The sequence below is a fragment of the Parasteatoda tepidariorum genome, chromosome X2 (assembly GCF_043381705.1).
Source record: "Parasteatoda tepidariorum isolate YZ-2023 chromosome X2, CAS_Ptep_4.0, whole genome shotgun sequence".
In the NCBI taxonomy this organism is placed as follows: domain Eukaryota; kingdom Metazoa; phylum Arthropoda; class Arachnida; order Araneae; family Theridiidae; genus Parasteatoda; species Parasteatoda tepidariorum.
In genome coordinates, this window is record NC_092215.1 from 15,920,125 (window position 1) to 15,945,158 (window position 25,034).

A 25,034-nucleotide genomic window follows, 5' to 3' on the forward strand; every position below is an offset into this window, starting at 1 on the left:
TTTTATAACAGTGGCTGAGTGGAAGAAAACAAGGGAACTCCTGGATCAAGTACTGGGAGATATTTTCCTTCGTGGAGGCCTTTCTGATGGAACCAATCCACATTAGCGTTGCATGGAGAAAAAGACCACAAAGACCTCCAACGGTTAGCCTAATGGCAAGGGGACTTTATCCCATGATCCGTCTCACATTAAGGATTTCTTACGTCAGTATTGTGGTTCGTGCGAGCCGTGTGTGGAATTCGTATCAATAAGCCATCGCCGTGATTTGAACCCGGATTACTTCATTGGGAGGTAATTGCTCTATCCCCTGAGCCACCCCAACTCTTACCATTTTAGACAACATTTATAAATGACGGTGAATATATGCTCAGAAGAAAATATTTTTTGTTATCATCTTTGTTTTATTGGAAATAAAAAAATGATACTTTGAAGAAACGTCTGTAAATAAAAGGTTAATGACTCCTTTTATTTAAAATATATTGAAACTTACCACCATCTATTACTGCTAAACCTGCAAGAATAAGAAAAGGTGCAGCTTTTCCAACGAATTGATAAAGAGCGCCTCCATAAATAGGACCAATGAGAACACCGAGTGCCAATCCCCCAAGAGCAATAGCCATAGCATTTCCTCTTTCTGCGTCATCAGGATATATATCAGCAAGCATTCCCATGCCTATAAATCAGAATTGAAATTTTATGAACTCAAAATCATTTTAAAATCGCAATGTTTATTGAAGAATAAAACTTAGTTTTTAAACTTAACTCTCTTAGTGTAAGATACTTCTGAGAGATTCACCGATATTACTGCAAGACCAGCTTGTATTAGATTACATGTGTTCACTAAAATTTATTCACATAAAATGAAACTCTAGTACATGCTACTAGAACAGGCAGAACCAACGCTTACAGCTGTTTGCAAGTTATTAAAAAGCAATAACTTGCACATACCCGAAACTCTAGTACATGCTACTAGTACACTCTGAACCAACTCTTATAGGTGTTCGCAAGTTATTGAGAAGTAATTCCTTGCACAAACACTAGTGCATGCTGAACCACCGATTACAGCTCCAGGCAGGTTATTAAAAAGCAATGGCTTTCACATACCTAAAACTATTAAAGGCAGAATCAACTCTTATGGGTGTTTGCAAGTTATTGGAAAGTAATTACTTGCACATACCCGTAACTCTAGCATATGCTACTATTACAAGCTGAAGTAACTCTTACAGGTGTTTGAAAGTAATTGAGAAACAATTGCTTGCACATACCCGAAACTCTAGTACATGCTACTAGTACACTCTGAGCCAACTCTTACAGGTGTTCGCAAGTTATTGAGAAGTAATTCCTTGCACAAACACTGGTGCATGCTGAACCACCGATTACAGCTCTAGGGAGGTTATTAAAAAGCAATGGCTTTCACATACCTAAAACTATTACAGGCAGAATCAACTCTTATGGGTGTTTGCAAGTTATTGAAAAGTAATTACTTGCACATACCCGTAACTCCAGCATATGCTACTAATACAAGCTGAACTAACTCTTACAGGTGTTTGAAAGTAATTGAGAAACAATTGCTTGCACATACCTGAAACACTAGTGCATGCTGAACCGACACCTTGAAGAGATCTTGCTAGGAATAAAGTTGTGTAACTGTTTCCAATTGCAAATGCTGAAAAGGAAACAAATATCGAATTGATTAACTGTGCAAAAATAATCTATTTATTTCAAAATTGTTAGCATGGCTTATAGGTAATAGTAACTGTTATAGATTGTCGTAAACACCAATAACATTGAATAAATTTCTCATCAATATGATAAGTATCTGAAAAATAGGATAATGCCAAAGAAAAAAAATAATTTTAGTTTTCTTACAGAAACGGAAAATATGGTAATAAATTCAAAGTTAGACCATTTGATAACTTTCCATTCCGATGTTTCAAAAAAAAATGTCAATGTGACTAGCTTTGTAATGTTATAATTTCCAACTTTTAGATCTTAAATTATTAATTTTATTTCATGTTTTTTTTTTTACTATTACTATTATCCTTGTCACTCATGGTGGTAAAATTGCCAATCATCCTGAATTTTTCATATTTTTCTTTTTTTAAGTAGTAGCAATTAAGTTTCATGCTTTAAACCATTGCAGTTCAAGTACTTCAAAATGTTATTTAAAATACTGTAAGCACTAAAATGTTTAAAATGCATAATGCAATATTTTCATATAATAGCTAACAATATAAATACTAAGATAAAAAAAAATATTTTCCGGTACAAATGATCTTCTTTGATACTTAGATTTCCGTAGAAACTTTATTGTATATATAGTTAAAGTTTTAACGTTTTAAAAATATAAACAATCTAAAATTAATTTTTTAATAAAATTATATTCTAATTGAAATCTCTTATGGTTCTATAATAATAGAACTATATTGCCGTTTTTGTTCGAAACTGTAATGCTGTTTTTGGTAACAAATTCTGTGACGCTGTTTCATCAGCAATAATTTAAAGGAATAGAGCTTTCTTATTGATTAAATATTATTAAAAGTGTACGTAAACTGACAAAAATGTTAATTTTTGTAAATTTGTGTTTCAAAATTACCATCCTTAATATATATTTTTAAAACCCTCTACAAAACTAAAGTCCTAAAAGTATACTCATTTGAGTCTCAATTTAATATTTTATCTAGAAAAAAATAAAATAACTGTCGAAATCTGGGGGATCATTTTTCGATAATTCTTCCAAATTTTTACGCTTTTTTTTAATGTTCTTCCAAAGAAATGATCTTCAAATTTTTCTCAGATGTGAGTAAACAAAAATAAATTAGATAAATGCGAGAATATAAATACATTTGGAAATTTTTTTTTAAATATAAAAAAACTTAAAATAAAGTAGATTATTGAAAATAATCCATTTAGAAAAACAGTTTCTGTCTTTCTCTGTTTACAATAATATTATAAGCTTAAAAAAAAGGTTATAATACTAACTACACCACTGAGGATCGAGCTTTTTACAAAAAAAATTTAAAATGAAAATGAACTTTTATGAGAAATCAAATATTTAAATATGAAGAGTTGTGTAAAATACGCGATATTTTGATTATGTGCGATAGTGAATAGAGCATAACTTAAACGCTGCGTGAAAAACATCAAAATCAGTTTGATTGCATGATGAAATTCGACTCCGTTTCTACCATCAGTTTTTTAATTTCTATACGCTACCTTCGGTAATCAAACCGGTTTTAATTTTTTCAGTTTCTCTTTCACAGCAGTGATTTTGATGTTCACAGTAGTGATTTTGATTTGGTTCGACTTCCCTAGGAAATTTTCCTTACTGAAATGTTTTGAAAAGAGTAAGCAAATCAACTTAGCTCACAAGTTTGCTTGAACAAGGTTGCACATTTGCTTGTACAAGTTTGCAATTAATCAACTTGGCACGCAAGTTAGCTTGTTCATCCGCGTCACAGTGCGTCCTGCGTTGCGAGGCCGTGTTTGTCATATTATGCAGTAACTATTAAATTTTTAAAAAAATTAATTCAATATTTTGGTACAATAATCTTAAAAAAATAAACTGTCAAATAATGCAATAACTTTTAAAAAAAATTTTTGGAGAATTTTTTAGTGTCATTTCCCATTTAACCTGCATTCAAGAGACAGAAAAAAACCTTTACTTTCTGTTCTTTGCAGTTATTGGCTATCTAAAATAGTTGGATTTAATTACGAAAATTCACACGGGAACAAGAAGGTATTGGTTTTCACACTACAGCGATTGTAAATGAACGGCAGATGGGCACGTGTGACGTCAATGAATAATCACGTGACTCCCCGTTTCAGGTGAAAACGAAAGTAAACGATTTTTGCTTAAAAATACCAAAATTGATAGCGGGTTCGAATCCCGCTGTTACTCTGGATGTATCTTCATTCTGTCCTTCTCTGTATTGCGCTATCTGTTCTTCTATTTGACAAAGGTTTATAACCCTGCAAATGTATGTAATTCCAAAAAACCAATACTTTTTAAATAGAATTTAGCTTCACGCTCACAACTGGTTCGCTTTTTAAATAATCTGCGCAGACTACTTATAAAATCCCGTGTGGAGGCTTTCTAATGTAGGAAATGATGGCTTGTACTACTAGGTGGCATATACAAGATGCAGAAATACCAAATCGAGAACACGTCGTTGTGATGATGGGCCACTGGAGTCATAAAGGTTTATCTCAAATATGGGTAAAAAAGGGAAAATCGCTTGATTACATACATGTGATCGTAGCCCTGAACTGGTAAAATCTTTGTCACTGTCCAAATTGTTCTTAAAACTGTTCAATTTGTTTGAAAATTTAATTCATATATTCATAATAACATCAAATTGAAAAATAAAATACAATTTTACCTAAAGATGTAGAGATCAAGATCAAAAATCCAACGAACATGATAACATTGAAACCCAATCTGAAACAAAAACAAATTTAAAAAGTTATAATATAAAAACAAATAAAAACTGAAAGAAAAACTGATTCGTAAAGATGATTATTCGGAAAGTGGGGTATACAAAAATATGAACCTTAATTTATTAAGTAGGGGAGAAGGGGGCTAGTGTAGATAAATNGAGTGAAAGTTGTTGTTGTTGTTAATTTACGTCGCACTAGAGCTGCACAATGGGCTATTGGCGACGGTCTGGGAAACATCCATGAGGGTGATCCGAAGACATGCCATCACAATTTTGATCCTCTTTAGAGGGGATGACACTCCCGCTTCGGTAACCCGACAACCTGAACGCGAAGTCGAGCACTTTACGGTAGAACAGTTCAACGAGGACAAATACCGCACATCCTCGGTCCCTACGCAGATTGATCCAAGTGGTCACCCACCCGCACACTGACCGCAAACAGTGATGCTTGAGTTCGGTGATCTGCTGGGAGCCGTGTTTTCACGATTAGTCCACTGCGGGACGATGTAGGAGGAGGTGATGGTTTATGCTACTAGGTGGCATATGCGTACTTATATAAGATGCAGTACCAGAATACCAAATCAAGAACACTTGCGTATGATTCTGGACAGCTGGAGTCAAAAAGGCTTATCTCAAATATGATACCATGGGCCAAGAAGGGAGAATCGCTTGATCACATACATGTGATCATGGCCCTGAATGGGTAAAATCCTTGTCACTGCCTAAACTGCTCTTTGAACTGTTCAATTTGTTTCAAAATTTAATTAAGATAGTCATATGAACATTGAATTGAAAAATAAAATACAATTTTACCTAAAGATGTAGAGATCAAGATCAAAAATCCCACGAACATGATTACGTTGAAACCCAATCTGAAACAAAAACAAATTTAAGAAGATATTATATAAAAACAAATTGAACTAAAAAAAAAAAACTGATTCGGAAAGTGGGGTATACAAAAGTATGAACCCTAATTTATTAGGGGAAAAGGGGGCTAGTGTGGACAAATGGAATATTTCTGGTATTTATCACTCAAAACTCATACTATTTGGCGTATTAGCAAAACTGTTTTACGCATTTATAAGTAGTTGTATGACAAAGCTCTGGATTAGCAAATTATAAAAAAACAAGGATTTGATGAAATCATAATTTGATTATAATTGCCATTTCAGTGTATTTTTATTCAACGATTATAACAATAAGAGATAGAAGTAGTACTTTATTTACGTTGCCCCAGAGCTGCATAATTTTTTATCTTATTTCGTTTTATTTTATAACCGTCGTGGAGCAGCCGACTCAATCTTTTGAGTTAACGACTACTAATGGTCAACTCCATAGCCTTGTAATTTTGAACTCAATCCAGAAAACAAAGGAACTCCTGGATCAAGCATTGAGAGAAATTTGCCTTCGTGGAGGACTTTTTGACGGAACTAACTCGCATTTGTATTACATGGAGAGGAAATATACGCGCAAAACACCCACGGTCAGGCTGACGGCAAGGGGACCCTAGGGGGGATCCATCTACCTCTGAAGATACTTTGCGTCAGCACAGTGGTTGATGCGAGCCGGGTGTGGAATTCATTTCGAAAAGGCAATCCTAGAATTCAGACCCGGCTCATTGGAAGGCGAGCGCTTTATTCTCTGAGCAAACCGCGGCTCATGATGGGCTATTGGAGATGGCCTGTCATTGTGGTATCTATGAATCTTTTAGTTCACCCAGATAAATGAAAATGCTGAAAAAAGTTTCCCACCACAATGAATGTCTTTGAAAAAAGGAACTGTCCTAAATATATGATGCTGGGCGTTAACTGGTTAATTAATGTTGAATTCAACCGAACAAAAATAAAGTATTCTTTTAAAATATACTAATCACAACAGAACTTTAACTTAAGGGAATCCAACGCTATGCCCATTATTTCAACTCTGCATTTCAAGCTGACAGCGTGATCACAACCAGGTAAAATTTAAAAAGTGGTAGACAAAAATTGAACAAACATATTGTTTTCATTTATTCTAGTTTTCTAAAGTATATTTATAAATTAAAGGAGATATATCTAGATGTTCATGTGCTGCTACGTTTGAGCTTAGCAGCTACATAATAGCTGCTTCTTTGAACAATTTTGTACTAATTATTAGTACTGAAAATCTTATGATTTCGCTTGAATATTTGTCACAGATTTTTTTGCTATTGCTATCAACCAACTTTCACTTACTGAGCATTCTCTCCTTAACACGTTGAATGCCATGGGGGTCACCGGTGACCTGTACTGAATTTGTTCATAGCTCTACGGGGTCACTGGTGACCGACAAAGCCAAGATTATTAGAAACACATAATTCGATTAAATTTTTAATATTTTTATATTATTACCGTTACTAAAATGGTTTGAAGAAATTAATGTAATATAGAACACACAAAAATTGTTTTATTTATCTACACAGAGATGCCAACTTGCTCCCGACAGCGAATAAATATTTTCAAGTGGTAGTTCTTTAATTGTGATTCTTGGTTTAATAAATTCAGTTTAGTAGATTTTTATCCACCACTATGTCTAAACATACGTAGACTTATATAATTCACCACTTTTTTCAGATATGTTTGCTTAAACCTTTTAAAAAACTAGAAAAATCTATCCAATATTTACAAATTTAGTTTGTAGTTGTGGCCAGACGGACAAGCCATGTTAAATTAGCGTGGCATTCCAAATTGTTTCAAAATTCAAGGACTCGCACGTTCGTTGACCACGCCTCCTTTTCTAAGGACTCTTGCACCGGTAATCGCATAAATCACCGCTCTGAATAACTTTTGATCTAATGATTGGATCTTCACGTTCTAGGACTCAATTTTAATGGTTCGAGGGGGTCACCTTAAATATGCTGATTAATTAGTGCAGACGATATTTTAAGTAACAAAATCAGAAACAAAAACATGCTTTATCTAAATAAATGTACCACGCTTTCAACGAAATCAGGTTTTTGACCTTCAAAATATGGGGATAGCCGTAATCTGGAAAATATGGTCCTCATAGTTTTGTTAGGAGAGCTATCCAAAGTTTGGACTGCTAGATGTTAATTTCATTTTTTGCGTATTTCGCAGTATCCGGAGAACTTTTTGAGAGAATTAAAAAATATTTGTACACAATCATAAAATTCGTTTATCCAAATATATTTCCATGCTAAAAATAAATTTTAGTAAATATTTATAAATTTTTATTATAATAATGATCGAAAAAAAATTTGAATTGTAAGGTGAGCAATTTTTTACTTCATTTTGATGTTTGTAAATAAACATGGTAAAATACAAAATTTGAGCGAAATTGGACGAATAGTATCTGAAAAATCGAATTTTAAAAAAGTCGTCTAGCTAAAATTCAATTTTAAAAGAACTATTGAAACGATTCAAATTTTGAACTTTGCAATGCAAAATTAGATGCTTTGAAAGAATGCAAAAAGTTGTATATCATACAATTTAAAATTTTTCAATTGAAATAAAATAATAAAATTAATAATAATTGAAATAAAATAAAATAATAATAAATGAAGTAATAATAAATGAAATAATAATAAATAATTATTGAAATTAATTTTTGCCAGGAATAATCTTTGGATAAAGGAATTTTATAGTTTTATGCAAAAATTTTCCACGTCTTTCAAGAAATTCTCGTTGATATGGCAAAACACGTAAAAAGTCAAATTTACATTAAGGGGTCCTAACTTTGACTCACTCTCCTGACCAAACTATGGAGACCAAATTTCCCAGATTGCGGCCACCCCCTATATTTTGGGGGTCAAAAACCCGTATCCATTGAAAAAAAATACATTTTTATTCAGACGAAGTACGGTTTTGTGTCTGATTTCGTTGCTTAAAATATCGTTTGCACTAATTAATTAGCATATTTGAGATCTCCCCCCCCCCCGAGCCATTAAGATTAAACCCATGATTGAAGACAACCCTAGATAGAGATTGAAGATCCGATCATAACATCAAAAGTTATTCAGGGTTGTCCGTTTTTTTTTCTTTTCTGTGCACTGTACAACTAATTTAGGACAAAATTTTCGACTAAATGTAGCAACTAATTAGAGACGGAGGGATTACTTACTATAATAAATAATTGTAAAAAATAATATTGTATTTAATCGCTTATTATTGTAAATTAAATATTAATTTGTACTAATCAATAAATAAATAATAAAGAATTTTTTAATGTAATCTATTACGAAATTTCTCTTATTAACATTTTTGTATTTACGCAGTAGTAAGGAGTATTCTCTTTCTTCAAAGTCAAAATTCATCACACAAAATAAATATATAAATAAAAATAATAAATTATAATAAAAAACAGAATATGAAATGTGATAAAACTACGAAAAACAAATTCGGTAGTTTATATTTTCTGAATCACACGTGTTTAATTCCTCTTATATAACTATATTGAGTTCAGCTATTTGAAGTGTCTGGTCACGTATGAGCGAAGAATAACCTTGAAATAAGAGATACATTAAATGATGTTTTCCTTGTAAGCAAGCACACGACAACCATTTAAACGTTCATTCGAAACGCCTTCTATTTAAGTATGCATGCAAAAAATGATCTGTTTGTAATGATATTCACCATTTTTTAATTGAGGTTTATTCAATTTGAAGATTTTTCTTTTAAATATTCCTAGGCCTAATTAGAAACGTTCCTCTTAAAAGAATTAACTAGTACCTTATACGAACGTTGAAGAAATATTGCTTTAATGTATTAATCTTGGTTTATAATATGAATATTTACAGCATTTTCTGTTACAAAACAATAATTGAAATATATGAAAATAAGATTTATTTCGAACGCAGTTACTTTTTGACAAAGAACTTCAATTTTATGAAACTTCTACCTTTTAAAACACTCTCGATTTCTGGAACTTCGATATCTCGAAAACATTGTTATGTCAAAAAATATTTTCCCGCTTGGCTTTATATATATATGTTCCCGCTTGGCTAATGTTAATTTGAATTCCTATGTAGAAGAATTTCTTTTTAAAACCTTGTTATGTCGAATTTTTTTTGAAATATGAAATGAAAAATCGCAATATAAGTTTATTGTAAACCAATTATTTTCTATTTAATGCATGATATTTTTTGTCTTACTTTAAAATAAAATTATCGTTGTTGTATTTAGATTTATAGTCAACAATCATTGCATACATATTTATTAATAGTTCTCTACTATTAAAGTTGAGTTTCGTGGCTCTACTTTTTAGAGTAATATTATTAGACATAAAGTAATATCTTAGAGCTACATATTAGAGTAATATTTTAAAAAGAACTGTTTTCAAACTAAAATAAATTAATATAAGTGATTGTTTATCTGTAAATTATTTATCTCTCATATAACAGGATTGTTTTTATTCTGCTTCGCTGTGATTTTTTTTTCTTCGCTAGTAATTTTTAAAACCGAGAATTTTCCCATCGAAATAGACTTTTTTTTTCCAGAAATCAAACGCTAAAAAATTATGTATATATTTATTTGCAAATTCATTGCATTAAGTGAACAATTTTATTTTATTTTATAACCGTCGTTGTACAACCGACCCAATTTTTGATTTTACCGCTACTAATGTTCAACTCCGTAGCCTTGTAATTTTGAACCCAATCCAGAAGACAAGGAAACTCCAGGATCAAACTAGCTTTCGTGAAAAACTTTTTGATAAAACTAACCCGCATTTGCGTTACATGGAGAAGAAGACAACGATAACCTCCCACGGCTAGTCTGACGGCAAGGGAACTCTAACCCATGATCCGTCTACCACTGAGGATATTCATGTCAGCACTGTGGTCGGTGCAAGCTGGATGCGGAACTCATATCGACCAGCGATCGCCAGGCTCGAACCCGGTAAGGCGAACGCTATATCCCCTGAGCCTAAGTGAAAAATTGTACTCTTAGAAGGGGCTGTGTTCTTTCATTTATAAATCAGAGGTCCCTGTCTGAATCTTTTATCTCGAAAACTGGCCAACTCGAAATTTTTTTAGCGTCTTTCAACTTTGAGACATCGAGGGTATACTGTTACTGCTAAATAATAATAAATGTGATTTGTTCTTTTAAAAGAACATGATGCAGAGATGAATTAAAACCCATAGCTTCATGAAATAATATTAACTTTCAATGTTGAGATGAGAATTTTTGGTGCTTTGTTTATAATTTTTTTTTCAAGTGGTAGCAAAATTTATGTTTTAATGAGTAACTCTTGATTTAATAAAAAGATTTGAAATGATTTTGGTCACCACAACATAGAAAAAAAATTCATATAAAATGCGATTTTCGTTGCAGTTATAGCACGGAAGGCCTTTAAAGTATAGAATTATTAACCAAAATACTAAAAATTTATTATTCAAATTTTCTACCACTTAAAAAAATATTTTGCTGATAGCGGAGAAGTTAGTAGCCCTGATATTTTCTGCTGCAATTAAGAAATTGTGAGGCACTATAAGATTACTTCCTTACTTTAACCCTTTAAAGGGTTATTAATTCATATGGGCACATTAAACAATTTTGGAACATAATTGATACAAAAAAAAAACTTTTAGCTTATTCGATAAAATGAATTTGAATTTTAAAGTCATTTTTTGGTTGCACGTACGATTATCACCGCACTTTAGGGTGCTTAATGACTTGAATTTCATTTTATTCACAAATGAATTTTGCAAATGTTGCAATCTGACAGGAATTCTATATTACAACTTTTTAAACATTTCCTAAAATTGGCATATGATTAGTGATTTAATTTAAACGTCATTCCTCACAGATAAAGTTATTTTTATATTTTATTTTTATAACTGTCGTTGAACAGCCAACCCAGTATTGGGTTTGCGGCTACTAATGTTCAACTCCGTAGCTTTGTAATTTTGAACCAATCCAGAAGACAAGGAAACTCCTGGATCAGTACCTCCAGAGGTATGATTTGTAATGGGAACATGGCGGACTTTGTGACTATGCAGATTTAATGTGCATCAGTCATCATTTACTACACGGTGAGTCTTCGGCCGGCGGGGATCGAACCCACGACGTCTTGGACATGGGCTGAGCGCCCTACCAACCAAGCTATCCTGACCCTAGATGAAGTTATAAACAAATGGCAGCCAAAATAAAAAAAAATAAATTAGTTTACTAGAGTCATTTAAAAAAATTGGCGATCGTTAATATGGCCTTAGAATGGATTAACCTATTGGAGTGAGATTTATTTAGATTCCGATCTGAGAAGAATAAGCCAAACTAAAAACTAGTACTAACTATTTTATTAAGAATGATATAATATTTATTAGTTGATTAGTTACCGAATCTAACCTGATACCTTTACCAAATGCTTTGTCATTTATAAGACGTAGTTGTTATCAATGCATTATCTCTTGCTGAAATAGACTGACAACAAAATATTTCGGCCACCATTTTTTATTTATTCGAAATAAATGCATGAAGAATCTGACCAGAGACAACACCTCCAAGAAGAGAGAAGGCCTCAGCACGGATCAATTTAGTAGTCTGACGTAACGAACATAAAGGTACTAAGCTGCGCAGTTGGTGAAAATACGAAATATGTCATTTCGTTTGGTCTACTAAAGGATCAAATTTCCTGTTTATGGTAACCCTTGCAGAGACTTTCTTTCTTCTAGGAGGTAATGCCAGAGATGCCAACTTCCTCCGGACAGCGGATAGATAATTTCGTGTAGTAGTCTTGTCGTTTAATGTATGGTTCTTGGTTTAAAAATTCAATTTATGGGGTATTAACTCCCCACTACTTCTAAATAATTCGAAGACTTCTTATGATATGCCACTTAGTTGCAGTAAGCCACGTTGAGCCTTTTAAAAAGCTTGCAAAATGAACCTAAAATTTGCAAAGTTTAGTTTGTATTCCATATCGTTTTTTTGCTGAATCTGGAGCAGTTGGCATCTCGGGTTTGTCTCGTTAAATAAAGGACGCCATTTGGTTAAGGTCACTTACCTGTTACTCAAAGGCCCAACAAAAGGATTTGCAAATGCTTGAATAAGAGGCTTTGATGCAAACATCAAGCTGACTTCAAAGTTTTCATCAACTAAATCATCGTGTCTTGTTTGACTGGATTCAGTTGGTAGCAATTCTTCCTCGTTATTTGTGGAATGCGTAGTAACTTTCCAAAATTCATCATTTGGCACTATTGTAAATCCTGGTGGTTCCCAGACGTGAGCTTTTTGAATTTTACGAGGAAGTGGTAATCGCGGAAGAAAGTAAGGAACATTTTTATCATTTATTGGAATATTTGGAATTGAATAAATTTTCTTTGAAATAGTTTGCTCCGGTATTGTAATAGTGCCGGTAGGTTGATGACGTAGATGGTACAGGAATGAGGGTATAATAGGAACTGAAATAGAACAAAAAAATAGCTAAAAATAATTTAGTTTTAAGGAACATACAAACGTGATGAAACATTTAAATTATTTAATGATTGAAAATTTCAGTGTTCTATATTAACTGTGTTCAATAAGTAGTGCTTAATAATACAGGGTAATTCAAAATGAATAATAACGATTACAAACAGCTATAACTATTTAATGAAAAATAATTTATCGATAAGATTAACATAGAATGTAGATGGAATTTCAAAATTTCTTTACGTAGGGCGCAGGCGCAGTGAAGCGGAATCCTGCTCATGCGCAAGTGCATTAGTGAAAATGGCGAGTTCCGTGCAGAAAGTCTTCTGCGAGTTAGAATTTGACAATTGTCATTCTGTCATCACAGTACCGAGAAGATTTTGTTAGCGTTACAATGATGAATCTCCAAATGGGAACAACATACGCAGATTTCATAGGATGTTTTTTCTTTCCTTTTTTTTATATCAGCCCTTGAACAGCCGACCCAATTTTATGGGTTTACGACTACTAATGTTCAACTCCGTAGCCTTGTAATTTTGAATCCAATCCAGATGACAAGAGAACACCTAGATCGAGTATTGGGAGAAATTTGCCTTCGCGGAGGACTTTTTGATGGAGCTAACCCGCATTTGTGTTACATGGAGAGGAAGACCACGAGAACCTCCCACGGTTAGCCTGACGGCAAGGGGACTCTAACTCATGATCCGTCTACCACTGAGGATATTTCACGTCAGCTCTGTGGTCGGTGCAAGTCGGATGCGGACTTTGAATCGACTTAGATTCGAACCCGGTTCGCCTCATTGGAAGGCGAATGCTCTATCCCCTGAGTCATTGCAGCTCAAAAATTTGATTTGCTATGGGAACATAGAGGACTTTGCGACTCGACAGATTTAACGTGCATCAGTCACTATTTACCACACGGGGAGTCTTCGGCTGGCGGGGATCGAACCCACAAACTCTTGGACATGGGGCAAGTGCCCTACCAACCAGACTATCCCGGCCTCATTGGATGTTTGAAGAAACGGGATGTTTGTGCAAAGGAAAAAGTAGTATTAGTAATACGCTTGCGTCGGTGACAGCACAAATGTTTAAGAATGTATGCCGTAAAATGAACTGCCTCCTGGTCCGCTTGACCAAGGGAAGCCAGATAAAAAATCTGTGATGCATGTATTTAAAATTTTGAAGTTTCTTCTACACACTGTGTAAATTTTGATCCATAAATTCCTTTTCATTTAATAGTTATAGCCGTTTGTAATCGCCATATTCATTTTGAATTACTCTGTATTCTATTTCATTCAAAGTATTTATTATGATAATATTTAATTTTATTATAAAAGTAATTACAGTTGATACATACCTACGGATGTAAGTAACATATTATCCAAGAGTAAAGCTATAGCTACAATAAGAAGGATCAACTTTCGAGAACCTCTGAATTGCGTGATGCAACTGCAACAGCTTGGCTCATCTGGTTGCTTGAAACCCATTTTGACTTTTTCGGAAACGATCACTATCTGAAATATAACGATTTCAAAAAATTGCCTTTAAACTAACAGTTATATGTAACTTTCTCTAACTGGTAACCCAGTTTGACCTTTTCGGAAACAATCACTATATGAAATACTGCGATTTCAAACAATTGCCTTTAAAACTAACAGTTTTATGTAACTTTCTTTAACAGGTTACCCATTTTGACTTTTTCGGAAACAATCGCTATTTGAAATATAATGATATCACAAAATTGCTTTTAAACTAATAGTTTTATGTAACTTTCTTTAACTGGTTACCCATTTTGACTTTTTCGGAAACAATCACTATCTGAAATATAACGATACAACGATTTTTAACAATTTCTTGACTTTAACTGGTTACCATGTAACTCTCTTAAATTGGCTAAATGGTATAGGAGTTGGTCAAAAATATGGCAACACTTTTATACTTACTCTATGTAAAGCAATCTTTCTTTGAGGAATCAAATGTTTTGGAAGGTTTTACGGAAAAGTACTAATGTTACCAGTTAAAAGATCATGCTTGAAGCTTTTAAAACTGATGTCCTTTCTACTCAAGCAAAATTTGTGTCGACTAAAATAAGCATATGAAGTTAAAGCTTTTTTCTCTCATATTTTAGCACTGCTATAATTTTAAAGGCATTCTTATATTAAATATCGCAATCTTATAGCATGTTTTCAAAATTGCTGGAATTAAAGCTAGAATAAAGTCATTACCTCATGACTTAAAAGAAATCCTTAAGTTTACATTGAATTTCTCCTAGAAAAATTTTCTAACCGCAATATAAGTGTATGCAGCAAAAAAATATATTAACAAATGCCGAGAGTTGCATTAATGACCCTGAATCATCTATTCAAAAACTGATGAATCAGTCAAATGCAAGTTACAAAAAATTAAAGAATTAATTAAATATTATAACTGCACGGTTAATCAAGAATTAATTAAATATTTTACTGTAATTCATTATTTTTTTCCGTTCTCTGTTCTCTTATTTTAATGAGTTAAAAAACAAAATTTATTAAAATATAAAATTTCTAAATTTCTGCCAGTTATAAAAATAATTAAAATTTTTATTTATTTATATATATTTTTTATTTAATGCTTTTTCAATTGGCTACTTGTGGAGAACATTTAATAATCTGGTGCTGTAGCTACAGTAGCCCCCTCCTAATCTGCCTCCGCTAATTTACAATCCAACAGCTTTTAATGACTTGCTCTCTATTTTTTTTAGATTTTCTTCTTGACTGTCGTTGATCACATTTATAAGGTAAGCTTTTAATTCTTTTAAAATTTGTTATTTAAACTGAAAAGAAAAATTCAAAAATTAGATTTTTATTTATTTAAAAAAATGCTTAAAGGGAGAGGGGTCTGTTAAAAGCCACTGGATCGAAAATCGCATCCAGCTCTAAGGAAAATCTTTTTTAACAAATGAAAAACGAACTTACTGAATTAGAAGAAAAATGTATTCCTTCGTTCAAGATGTTCGCTAATAAGCACCAGATAGCTTTTTCTATAGAAGAATCACATTCTGTTTATGTTTGTCAGTGGCATACTATAAAGAAATCAATATTAAAAAAATAAGTTTTTAATAAAGTTTATAATTAATAAAAGATTACAGCGCTCATTAATAATTTTTAGCTTAATTGTCATTATTACTCACATGTTAGCTCATTTATGCTTTAGCGTCCTTTTAAAAGGACAATTCTTTTTTCAAAAATAAAAGAAGTCAGCTGTCATTAATAATTTTAAGCTTAATTGTCATTATTACTCACATGTTAACTCAGTTATGCTTTAGCTTCCTTTTAAAAGGACGATTCTTTTTTCAAAAATAAAAGAAGTCGGCTGTCATTAATAATTTTAAGCTTAATTGTAATTATTACTCACATGTTAACTCAGTTATGCTTTAGCGTCCTTTTAAAAAGACTGTTCTTTTTTTTTCTTTCAAAAATGAAATAAGTGGTAGTTCAAACGTTTTAATAATATGTTTTATTTTTAAGAAACCAGATAGTTCAATCTACAGTAACATATTGAAAACTATAATATTTACATTTTAATTTGAAATGTAAACACATTGCATTTTTAATCCTTCGCACTCCGAGTTCTTTAAAATGCTGTCTGAATGAATATAAACACTAAATCGTTTAAAGTTGTTTTTCGAAGGGTTCGTCGCAATAAAAAATTATCCTTTTTTGCAAAAAATATGCTATTTTTATGACTGCTGTGAGTTTCAACTATTACTCATGATTGTTAGGTCAAGTTTAGCCTAACTAAAGCCGCCGCTGTCTACGCTTATTGTGAAAATGGTGCCTAACATCAGTATGGAGAAAAGAAACAGTTATGTGAAAATGAAAAGCGTCTGTGGTTTATTTTTTTTTAACATTTAAGAGCTAGCTGCAATGCTGCATTACTTGGGGTCATAATATTTCAAAAACTGAGAATATGGCAGTCATTTGATAATTTTCTTCTAGTTATTAAAATGGCACCAATTGGTGATTTTTTAAAAAAAAATTTATAACTTTTAAAATATTTAAATTATTTGTCTGCTCTAAAGCCTAGATAATTCGTCACGGCAAGATTATGCATATGTAGATTAAAATCATCGCCACAATTTTGCCACAGTTATCTTAAACACGTTAAACTTTAGAGCGTTGTTATGACTTTTTTTTTATAATATCTTACATTTTCATTATTAATTTATATCAAACAATTTAATCTGATCCTGTTTATTCATAACGTCTGAAGGATAAAACTCAATTGCTTTATTTCTTTTTCTTTTTTAAGAGGTCAAATCTTTAAGCGCACCACCAATTTTTTCTAAACGGGATTTTTTAAAGGATTAAGGATTAAAGGATTTTTTCACGCTTAAAAACCCCAAGTTAACCTCGATTTAAGGTTTTTATATAGAAGGTTGTTTACCAAGGTTTTGGATTAGGGTAATGTACGTAGAATATAGCAGATGTCACAGATCTTGTTTTAAGGTTAGAAGGTTTACACGTAAACCGCATGAGAAACCTTTTTAGGTTTACATTAAAAGGCTTTAGCTGAGTGAAAATAAACTTTGTTTTGCTCTCTGAGATTAGAATGTTTTGAAACATTTTCTAATGTTATCTTTCAATTTTTCTTTAATAATTTATATCAAACATTTTAATCTAATCCTGTTTATTCATAACGTCTGAAGGATAAAACTTAATTGCTTTATTTTTTCTTTTTTCAAGACATCATATCTCTCCTTAAGCAAGCGTACTATTAAAGACAAAAATATCCGACCCTCGCTTATAGAAAATCACCGTCTTAAAAAGCAATAATTTAGCGTCCCTTCCTTCCATTTAATTAAATATGAAGGATAGAAGCCTTCGTCCCATTCATAAAGTCCCTCCGAATATTTGGAAGCTTTATTGCAAATACCACTGCGGGACTTCCTTATCAATTGACTCCGAAGAATTTTCAAATTACGTCAGCCTTTCAAAAGATGCCATAAATATTTTTATTTATCTACAAGCTAGTTTTTTTTAGGAAAAACTTCTTTCTCTGCAAAATCTGAGCCAACTTGTCTGGACAATAGACTTGAAGTAAATTCCCTTTAAGCATTTATAAATTATACAATAACTGCAATAATGGTACACAAATAACTAAAATATAATTTTAATAACATATAATGTAATTTTTATTTATCTATCAGCCAGTTTTTTTTAGGAAAAACTTCTTTCTCTGCAAAATCTGAACCAACTTGTTTGGACAATAGACTTCACGTAAATTCTTTTTAAACATTTGCAAATTATATAATAACTACAATAATTCTACACAAATAACTGAAATATAATTATAATAACTACACAAATTATTAATGTCGTTTTGTTTATATATGAAAATAAATTATAAAAATTTTATTTCTATAAAGGCAGCATATACTTTGTACAAAGCCTAACATAACTACTGATCTAATGATCGGATTTTCTCATACAAGGATTTAGACTTAATGGTTCGAAATCCCAACCTTAAATGTGCTAGTAAACATTTGTATACGATGAAATTATACATAATGCCCTTTTTTCCGATGGATTCGTTTTCATGACCCTCAAAATATGAGGGTAACTCAAAACAAGAAATATAGTCCCAATAGTTTGGACAGGAAATCTGTCGAAAATTTGGACATATTAATATCATTTTAATTTTCAACATTTCATGTAAAAATAGTTTATAATTTTCACTTATTATCTTTCCTTATTTTATTTAATAACAGTTAACCCTTTTGAAGGCCGTGGTAAGTATACTTACCACCACGTTTTACCACTTTTAATTTAGGTTTCCATTTTTCAATAACTTCAGCTTTCTTGAAGTGAGTTTGAATAAAATTGGTAGCCATTTGTCACTTTTAAAAAACGTATAAAAGTTATAAAATACATAATTCCTTTTGAAGTTTGTAGCATTTAAGGAATTTATTTTATAAATAAAGAAAAATAAAAGTCAGTGAGTTCCTAATAGATCATGCTAAATATATTTACCACCAAAAAAATGGCATTTTTATAAACCAAATGAGTTTTTTTTCATATCAATTACTGTTCTTAAAACAATTTCAATTCCAAAAATACTTTAATTTACCTTTACTAGAAATAAAAGGCCCGTTAAAGGGTTAAAAGGAATTTTGAATTGTAAGGTATTAAAATTTTTACTGGATATTATTATTCGTACTGGAATATGAAATAAAAAAAAATAGTTCTAAAAATTTTTTTTGCATTCTTATTCAAATATTTATAAATAATTGATTTTGTAAATTAAGGAAATTTCAATGGTCAATAATTATTTCTCTTAGATCTAAATAACTGTAAAGAAGTGCAAAATTGGAAGTGAGCCGTGTTTGAAAGATTTTGGTTTTAACGCAGTAAAACACACTGGTGTTTCATGCTGTATTTCATAACCGTAAATTATTATATAACATTTTTCAATTATTTTGACTTAAATCAATATAAAATAATAAAAATAAACATTAAAAATATCTTTGATGAAAATTCTGCGTTGATCACCGTTTTCTACCCCCAGGTAAACATTGGCGTAGATTTAAAAGAATAATTTAATTAGTCTTTTACACCTGTTTTCTTTTTATTTAGAATTATATTATAAATTTAAATTATGTGTGGGAAAACTTCACGTTAACACTGAAAAAAAAGAGAAAAGAAAACGGTTATTTATATGTTCTCGAATTGTATTGCATTTTAATTCATAGTGAAACCTGAAAAATAGAAAAGAAAAGAAAAATAAGAAGAGGAAGAAAAAGTTAAATGCGAAGAAATCTAATCCTAGTCAAATCGGAAGAATATTCTCTGACTGAAATTGTGATGTAACGATGCAACCTGTTTAGTACGCGACCTTCGATAGTTTGTTAGACCTTCAAATCACTTTATTAGACGTTTAAAAACTTAAAAATGAGCATTATGTAACATGAATATCCCACTAATCATATTTCTTCATTACAAATATTATCAAATAAAAAATAACACAGAAATATTTTGCATTTTTCTCGAAACAAGATATTCAACCACTAAAACTGCGTTTGCATTCTGGAAATTTCCTTTGAAACTTAAATTGACTTTTTCAAAAGAAAAAGAATAACTCGTTGGTGCTAGAAATCAACAGTTATGAAATTATAAAGATAAAAACTGGAAGCAGAATTATTTCAGTAGTAATTTATATCTTTAGCCCTTTCACGGGCCATTTATTTCTAGTAAAGGTAAATTAAAGTATTTTTTGAATTGAAATTGTTTTAAGAATAGTAATTGATATAAGAAAGAAAAAATCCATTTAGTTTATGAAAAGGCAATTTTTTTATGGTAAATATATTTAACACGACCATATATTACTTATTGACTTTTATTTTTCGTTATTTATAAAATAAATTTTATAAATGCTACCAACTTCAAAAAGAATTATGTATTTTATAACTTTTAAGCGTTTTTTTTAAACTAACAAATGGTTACCAATTTTAGTCAAACGTACTCCAACAAAGCTGAAGTTATTAACAAATGGAAACCTAAATTAAAAGTGGTGGGAAGTATACTTCCCACGGCCTTCGAAAGGGTAAAAAAACGAAACATGCCAGCGTCTCCCTTTGAGGAAATCTATAAAATTATGAATGTAAAAAAATGGATTCCAATTAAAGTATGAAATTGATTAAAGCAAATTTTAAGAAAACAAAACCGAGAGAAAAAATACTTTAAAGTAATAAGTCAGATTGGAAAAGCGTTAAGATTTGTCTTAACTAAATTTGTCTTATGTAAACAATTTAAATGAAAAGTTAGAAACCAAAAACAAGAAAAACAAAATTAGGGAAACAAAATATTTTAAATAATTACTATAGATCAATTTAATAATAATATTACTATAGATCAATTTAATAATGATATTACTATAGGTCAATTTAATAATAATATTACTATAGATCAATTTAATATACACAGACATTCTGTCATGTCTGGAAGCGTTTAAATGCTAGTTACAAATGGAGAGCTTAGTGGATGAAGTAAGTAAGTGACATTTTCAAGGGTATTTATTAATCCGGGAAATATAACATAAAATTATCGCATTAATATGGGTATGTTTAATATAACAGAATTGTTTTTGCTTGCAATTTTAACAAGTTGAATGCCATGGGGGTCACCGGTGACCGGCACTGAGTTTGTTCGTAGCGCCACGGGGGTCACTAGTGACCGGCGAAGTCAAGATTATTAAAAACACATAATTCGAGTAAATGTAAATTTTTTAAAATTTTTTTATATTATTATCGTTACAAAAATGTTTTGAAGAAATTAATGCAATATGTACTGAGATTTTTGACTGAGATTGATTAAAAATAACTTGAGACATTTTGGCTAGACGGGCAAGCCATGTAAAATTAGCGTGGCATTCAACATGTTAACGTAACTAATCTACATTGGTTTAGTGTATGCCTGCGTGATTTTTATTTCACATTAGGTAAATAAAATAATGCAGAGAATTAAATCGATAATAAAATAGTTGGGATGCCAAAATTTTCTTTTTACTCTAATTAATTATAGCTACTCTAAAAATGTCACTTACCTGTCTCAGCACTTCAAAGGAGTTCGAATTGAAATCAATTTACTTTTAATGCAAGCAGGACAACACTTGGTCCCGCTTTTTCTAAATAACCTGCAATAACGAAGATGAGTCATTATGGTTAATTTATTTAAGTCCTTAACGCTGTTTTTCGAAGCTCTGGCGCCAAGAGAATAAAAAAGCCATAGTTTAAGCGCCTTACACTTGAAGCAATGCGAGGATTTTAAACTATGTATATAATCTTGCCGTGAAGAATTATCTGGGCTTTAGAACAGATAAATAACTCAAATTTTTGAAAAGTTATTAAACTTTTTTCCTGCCAGTTTGGCGACATTTTCCCATCTCGATAAAAATTATCAAAATCACTGCCTTGGTCTCAGTTTTTGCAAATTTTTATGAGCCCAAGTACTGCAGCATTGGTGTAAGTCTTTAAATATTAAAAAATGATACCACAATTCTTTTCATTTTCACAAAACTGTTGCTTTTCTCCATATTGACGTTTTGCGCCATTTTCAAAATAAGTGAAGACAGTTCCTGCTTTGGATAGGCTAAACTTCACCTAACAGTCCTGAGTAACAGTTTCAAACTCACAGCAGCAATAAAAATATGATATGTATTCGTAAAAAAGCATAATTTCATATTACGACGGAGGCTTCGAAAAACAGCCTTACTGGAATAGCCACTAAGCAAAGTATCAGCTGTTAACACATTGCTAACCGGTTACGAGTTAACCCGTGTTTTCGTGACCAAGCGTTGATGACCAGTCACGAGTTAACTCGTGTTTTCGTTAGCAGTGATCTCGTGGTGACTATTTTAAAAAGTGGGCTTAATTTTCCTAACTTTTCAAGTTTTACTAATTAATTCTCTACCAATTTATTATAACTTTACGAAACCTGATATATTTGCAAAATTTGTGGCTTATCATTCCACGTGTGTGATGTTACACTTTTTATCATACCGCATTAAAAATTAAAAATTTTTTAAAGTCTATTTCATACCTGCCAACTTTCACTCGTTCCGACAATGGATTTTTAGAGTGGTTGTAAAACAATAAACGAAAAACAATCTGACTCAAAAATATATTTATATTTTGATCCCGTTGAAATTCACTCTTGCAAAGATTATTATACTTTCATATATTTATTGTAATTATTTATATGTAGTGGTGGTCAAACTCATTTATAATTATCATTATAATTCAAAAAGTTAATTGGAATAACCTGAGTATTGCTACCACTTTAAATATGAAAATAAAATCTTCCGGAAAATCCGGATGAGTTGGCAGGTATGCTATATTGTTTTACTTCCACATCCGCTTTCAAAAACAATAGCCAGGCACATGGGGTAATTTTCAGAAAAGTTGCCGGCCAGCAATGTGTTAAGTCATAATCATTCTAAACTATCATTCAATGATACAAACAATCAATATATCAAGATCGAAGTGAGTAAAAACAGGCAAAAAAACTATATTATAACTTGTTTAGATATCAAAAAGTACTTAGCTACCAACATTTTCCTTAGAGTTATAACATAAGTAAAAGTTTTTAATAGTTATAAATGTAGGTTGTTGCTACTTTTAACATCTACATTTCTCTAAACAACAAAGAACTTAAGTATGCAGCTTTATTTAGACTGTATAGTCTTAAGTTGCAATTGCTCATGCCCTGCCTGAATAAAATTTTGAATCGAAATTAGTTGTTCCGGAAAGGGTTAAAGGTCCTTAAAAAATTTAAATCAATGAGTATACACTTGTGGGCTTTTCTCGACCCTAATCAATTGTAATTACCTCTCGCAGCAGTTATTGTTATTATAACGTCAATTAAAACGCAACATTTTAAATCGAAATTTGCTGTTACGGAAACGATTAAAGGTCCTTAAAAAATTTAAATCATTGAGTATACACTTGTGGGCTTTTCTCGACCCTAATCAATTGTAATTACCTTTTGAGGAAGTTTTTGTTATTATAACGCCAATTAAAACGCAACATTTTAAATCGAAATTTGCTGTTTCGGAAATGATTAAAAGTCCTTAAAAAATTTAAAAAAAAAACTCTTTTTATTATTAAATTGAAAACTAAAAATAAATATATGAATATATATATTTACTGGGAAATACTTAACATGGTGGTGAATAAAAATATATTAAAATACATCTTATTTTCGAAGTCTTGCTATCACTTTCTAAATTTTTTAAGAAGTGTATTAATCCCGACAAATATTTGTGCTAACAATATTATCTGTAATATTTCATGCAGTTTGTTATAAATTATTCAGAGTTTAATTATTAACTGCTGGATTTTCCCTTTACAAAACAATTTTTACCGGTCAACGCCCAGCGTCAGATATTTAGGACAGTTCCTTTTTTCAAAGACATTTATTGTGATGGGAAACTTTTTTCAGTATTTTCATTTATTTGAGTGAATTAAAAGATTTTCAGATACCATGATGATTTAGTTATTTCGGATTAGATCTCGAATTATAAGAAGCAAGTACTTTCTGATCTATCACTTTTTGAATGCTCTAACAGTAGAAAAACCAATTAATTTCGATAATATATTATACCATTTTTTCCATAAAACCACTTTTTGTGTCATTTCAATATATAAATTCGGGACAAAACGGGTTAATATTTAAAACTTATATTAACAGGGTTTGTACGCACCTGAAAAAAAGTGATGACTGGCATCAATTTTGTTTCAAAGAGTCTGAAAAGTACATAACATTAGCTTCCACTATCGAAATGAAATTTCATATCTTCCCCCTTCGATATTTATTACAGGGATGCCACGGACGAATATTTATGTAAAAAGTGGTAGCAACTCAAATCACTTTTATTTAATTATTATCTATTTAATTATTTAGTCGTATCTACCACTATGACTCACATTTCATGTTATGCATATGCAAACATTTCTTGCATTTACTCTTATAGTAAACTGAAAAAAAAATGTGCTTTACAAAGTTGACAAATTTCATTTCGTTAAATATAATTTCGAATTTTAATAGTTAGCACTTTTTGCAATTTTAGTCACCCATGGCAACATTTTTATTAAGAGAAAATAAAATATGCTACTAGCTACAAACGTAAAAATATTTAAAAAAATTTTAATAATATTACTACCACTTATTTATTTTTTCCAGGTGCATATGAACCCTGTTCTCATTCGCAGCTTCTCACTGTTATTTCTGAGAAGATTCGGGGTTAAAACCCGGGAGCTACAATTAATTGTTCATCTCTATGTTGAGTAAGAGCTAACTTATAGACGCATGACCAATGTTACGTCTAAGGAGATACAATTTTTGCCATCTGAGTCCATCTAGATGGACATAGACTTTAAGACATATAAATCCCTTAGTAGGTTTGCCTTTAGGTAACAACGGATTCCAAATCCCGCGTTGCGAATTTACTTATTTTTCCCGATTTTCTTTCATTTATCACTACCGCTTGACCATCTAACCAAATTACGTAATACCATTTAAATTTGATGTACTAAAGCCGATCTCGGCTTAAGTGCGTTAACCCTTTTCGGAACAGCATTTTTAGATTGAAAATTTTAGCTAGGCAGGACATTGTAAGTAATCATATTTTAGCTCTTAGTTGTTTACAGAATCGTGGTTGCTAAACGCTTAAAGCA

General features: G+C 31.3%; 1 protein-coding gene across 4 annotated transcripts in view; it reads right to left on the reverse strand.

The window, feature by feature from the left end:
* Positions 1-25,034, reverse strand: part of LOC107442093 (synaptic vesicular amine transporter) — a 41,063-nt gene that overhangs the window by 12,634 nt on the left and 3,395 nt on the right. Inside the window, exons 1-8 of one of the 4 annotated variants that reach the window (XM_071188276.1) lie at positions 24,062-24,203; positions 21,404-21,493; positions 15,778-15,884; positions 14,181-14,337; positions 12,417-12,813; positions 5,253-5,311; positions 1,583-1,666; positions 491-673 (exon numbers count right to left, since the gene is read on the reverse strand). In XM_071188276.1, the coding sequence (XP_071044377.1) occupies positions 491-673; positions 1,583-1,666; positions 5,253-5,311; positions 12,417-12,813; positions 14,181-14,310 (853 nt within the window). In that variant the 5' untranslated portion in view covers positions 14,311-14,337; positions 15,778-15,884; positions 21,404-21,493; positions 24,062-24,203. Of the gene's footprint in view, positions 1-490; positions 674-1,582; positions 1,667-4,382; positions 4,442-5,252; positions 5,312-12,416; positions 12,814-14,180; positions 14,338-15,777; positions 15,885-21,403; positions 21,494-24,061; positions 24,204-25,034 lie in introns of those variants that run through there. The other 3 variants (XM_043056651.2, XM_043056646.2, XM_071188278.1) reach the window with 3 other exon arrangements.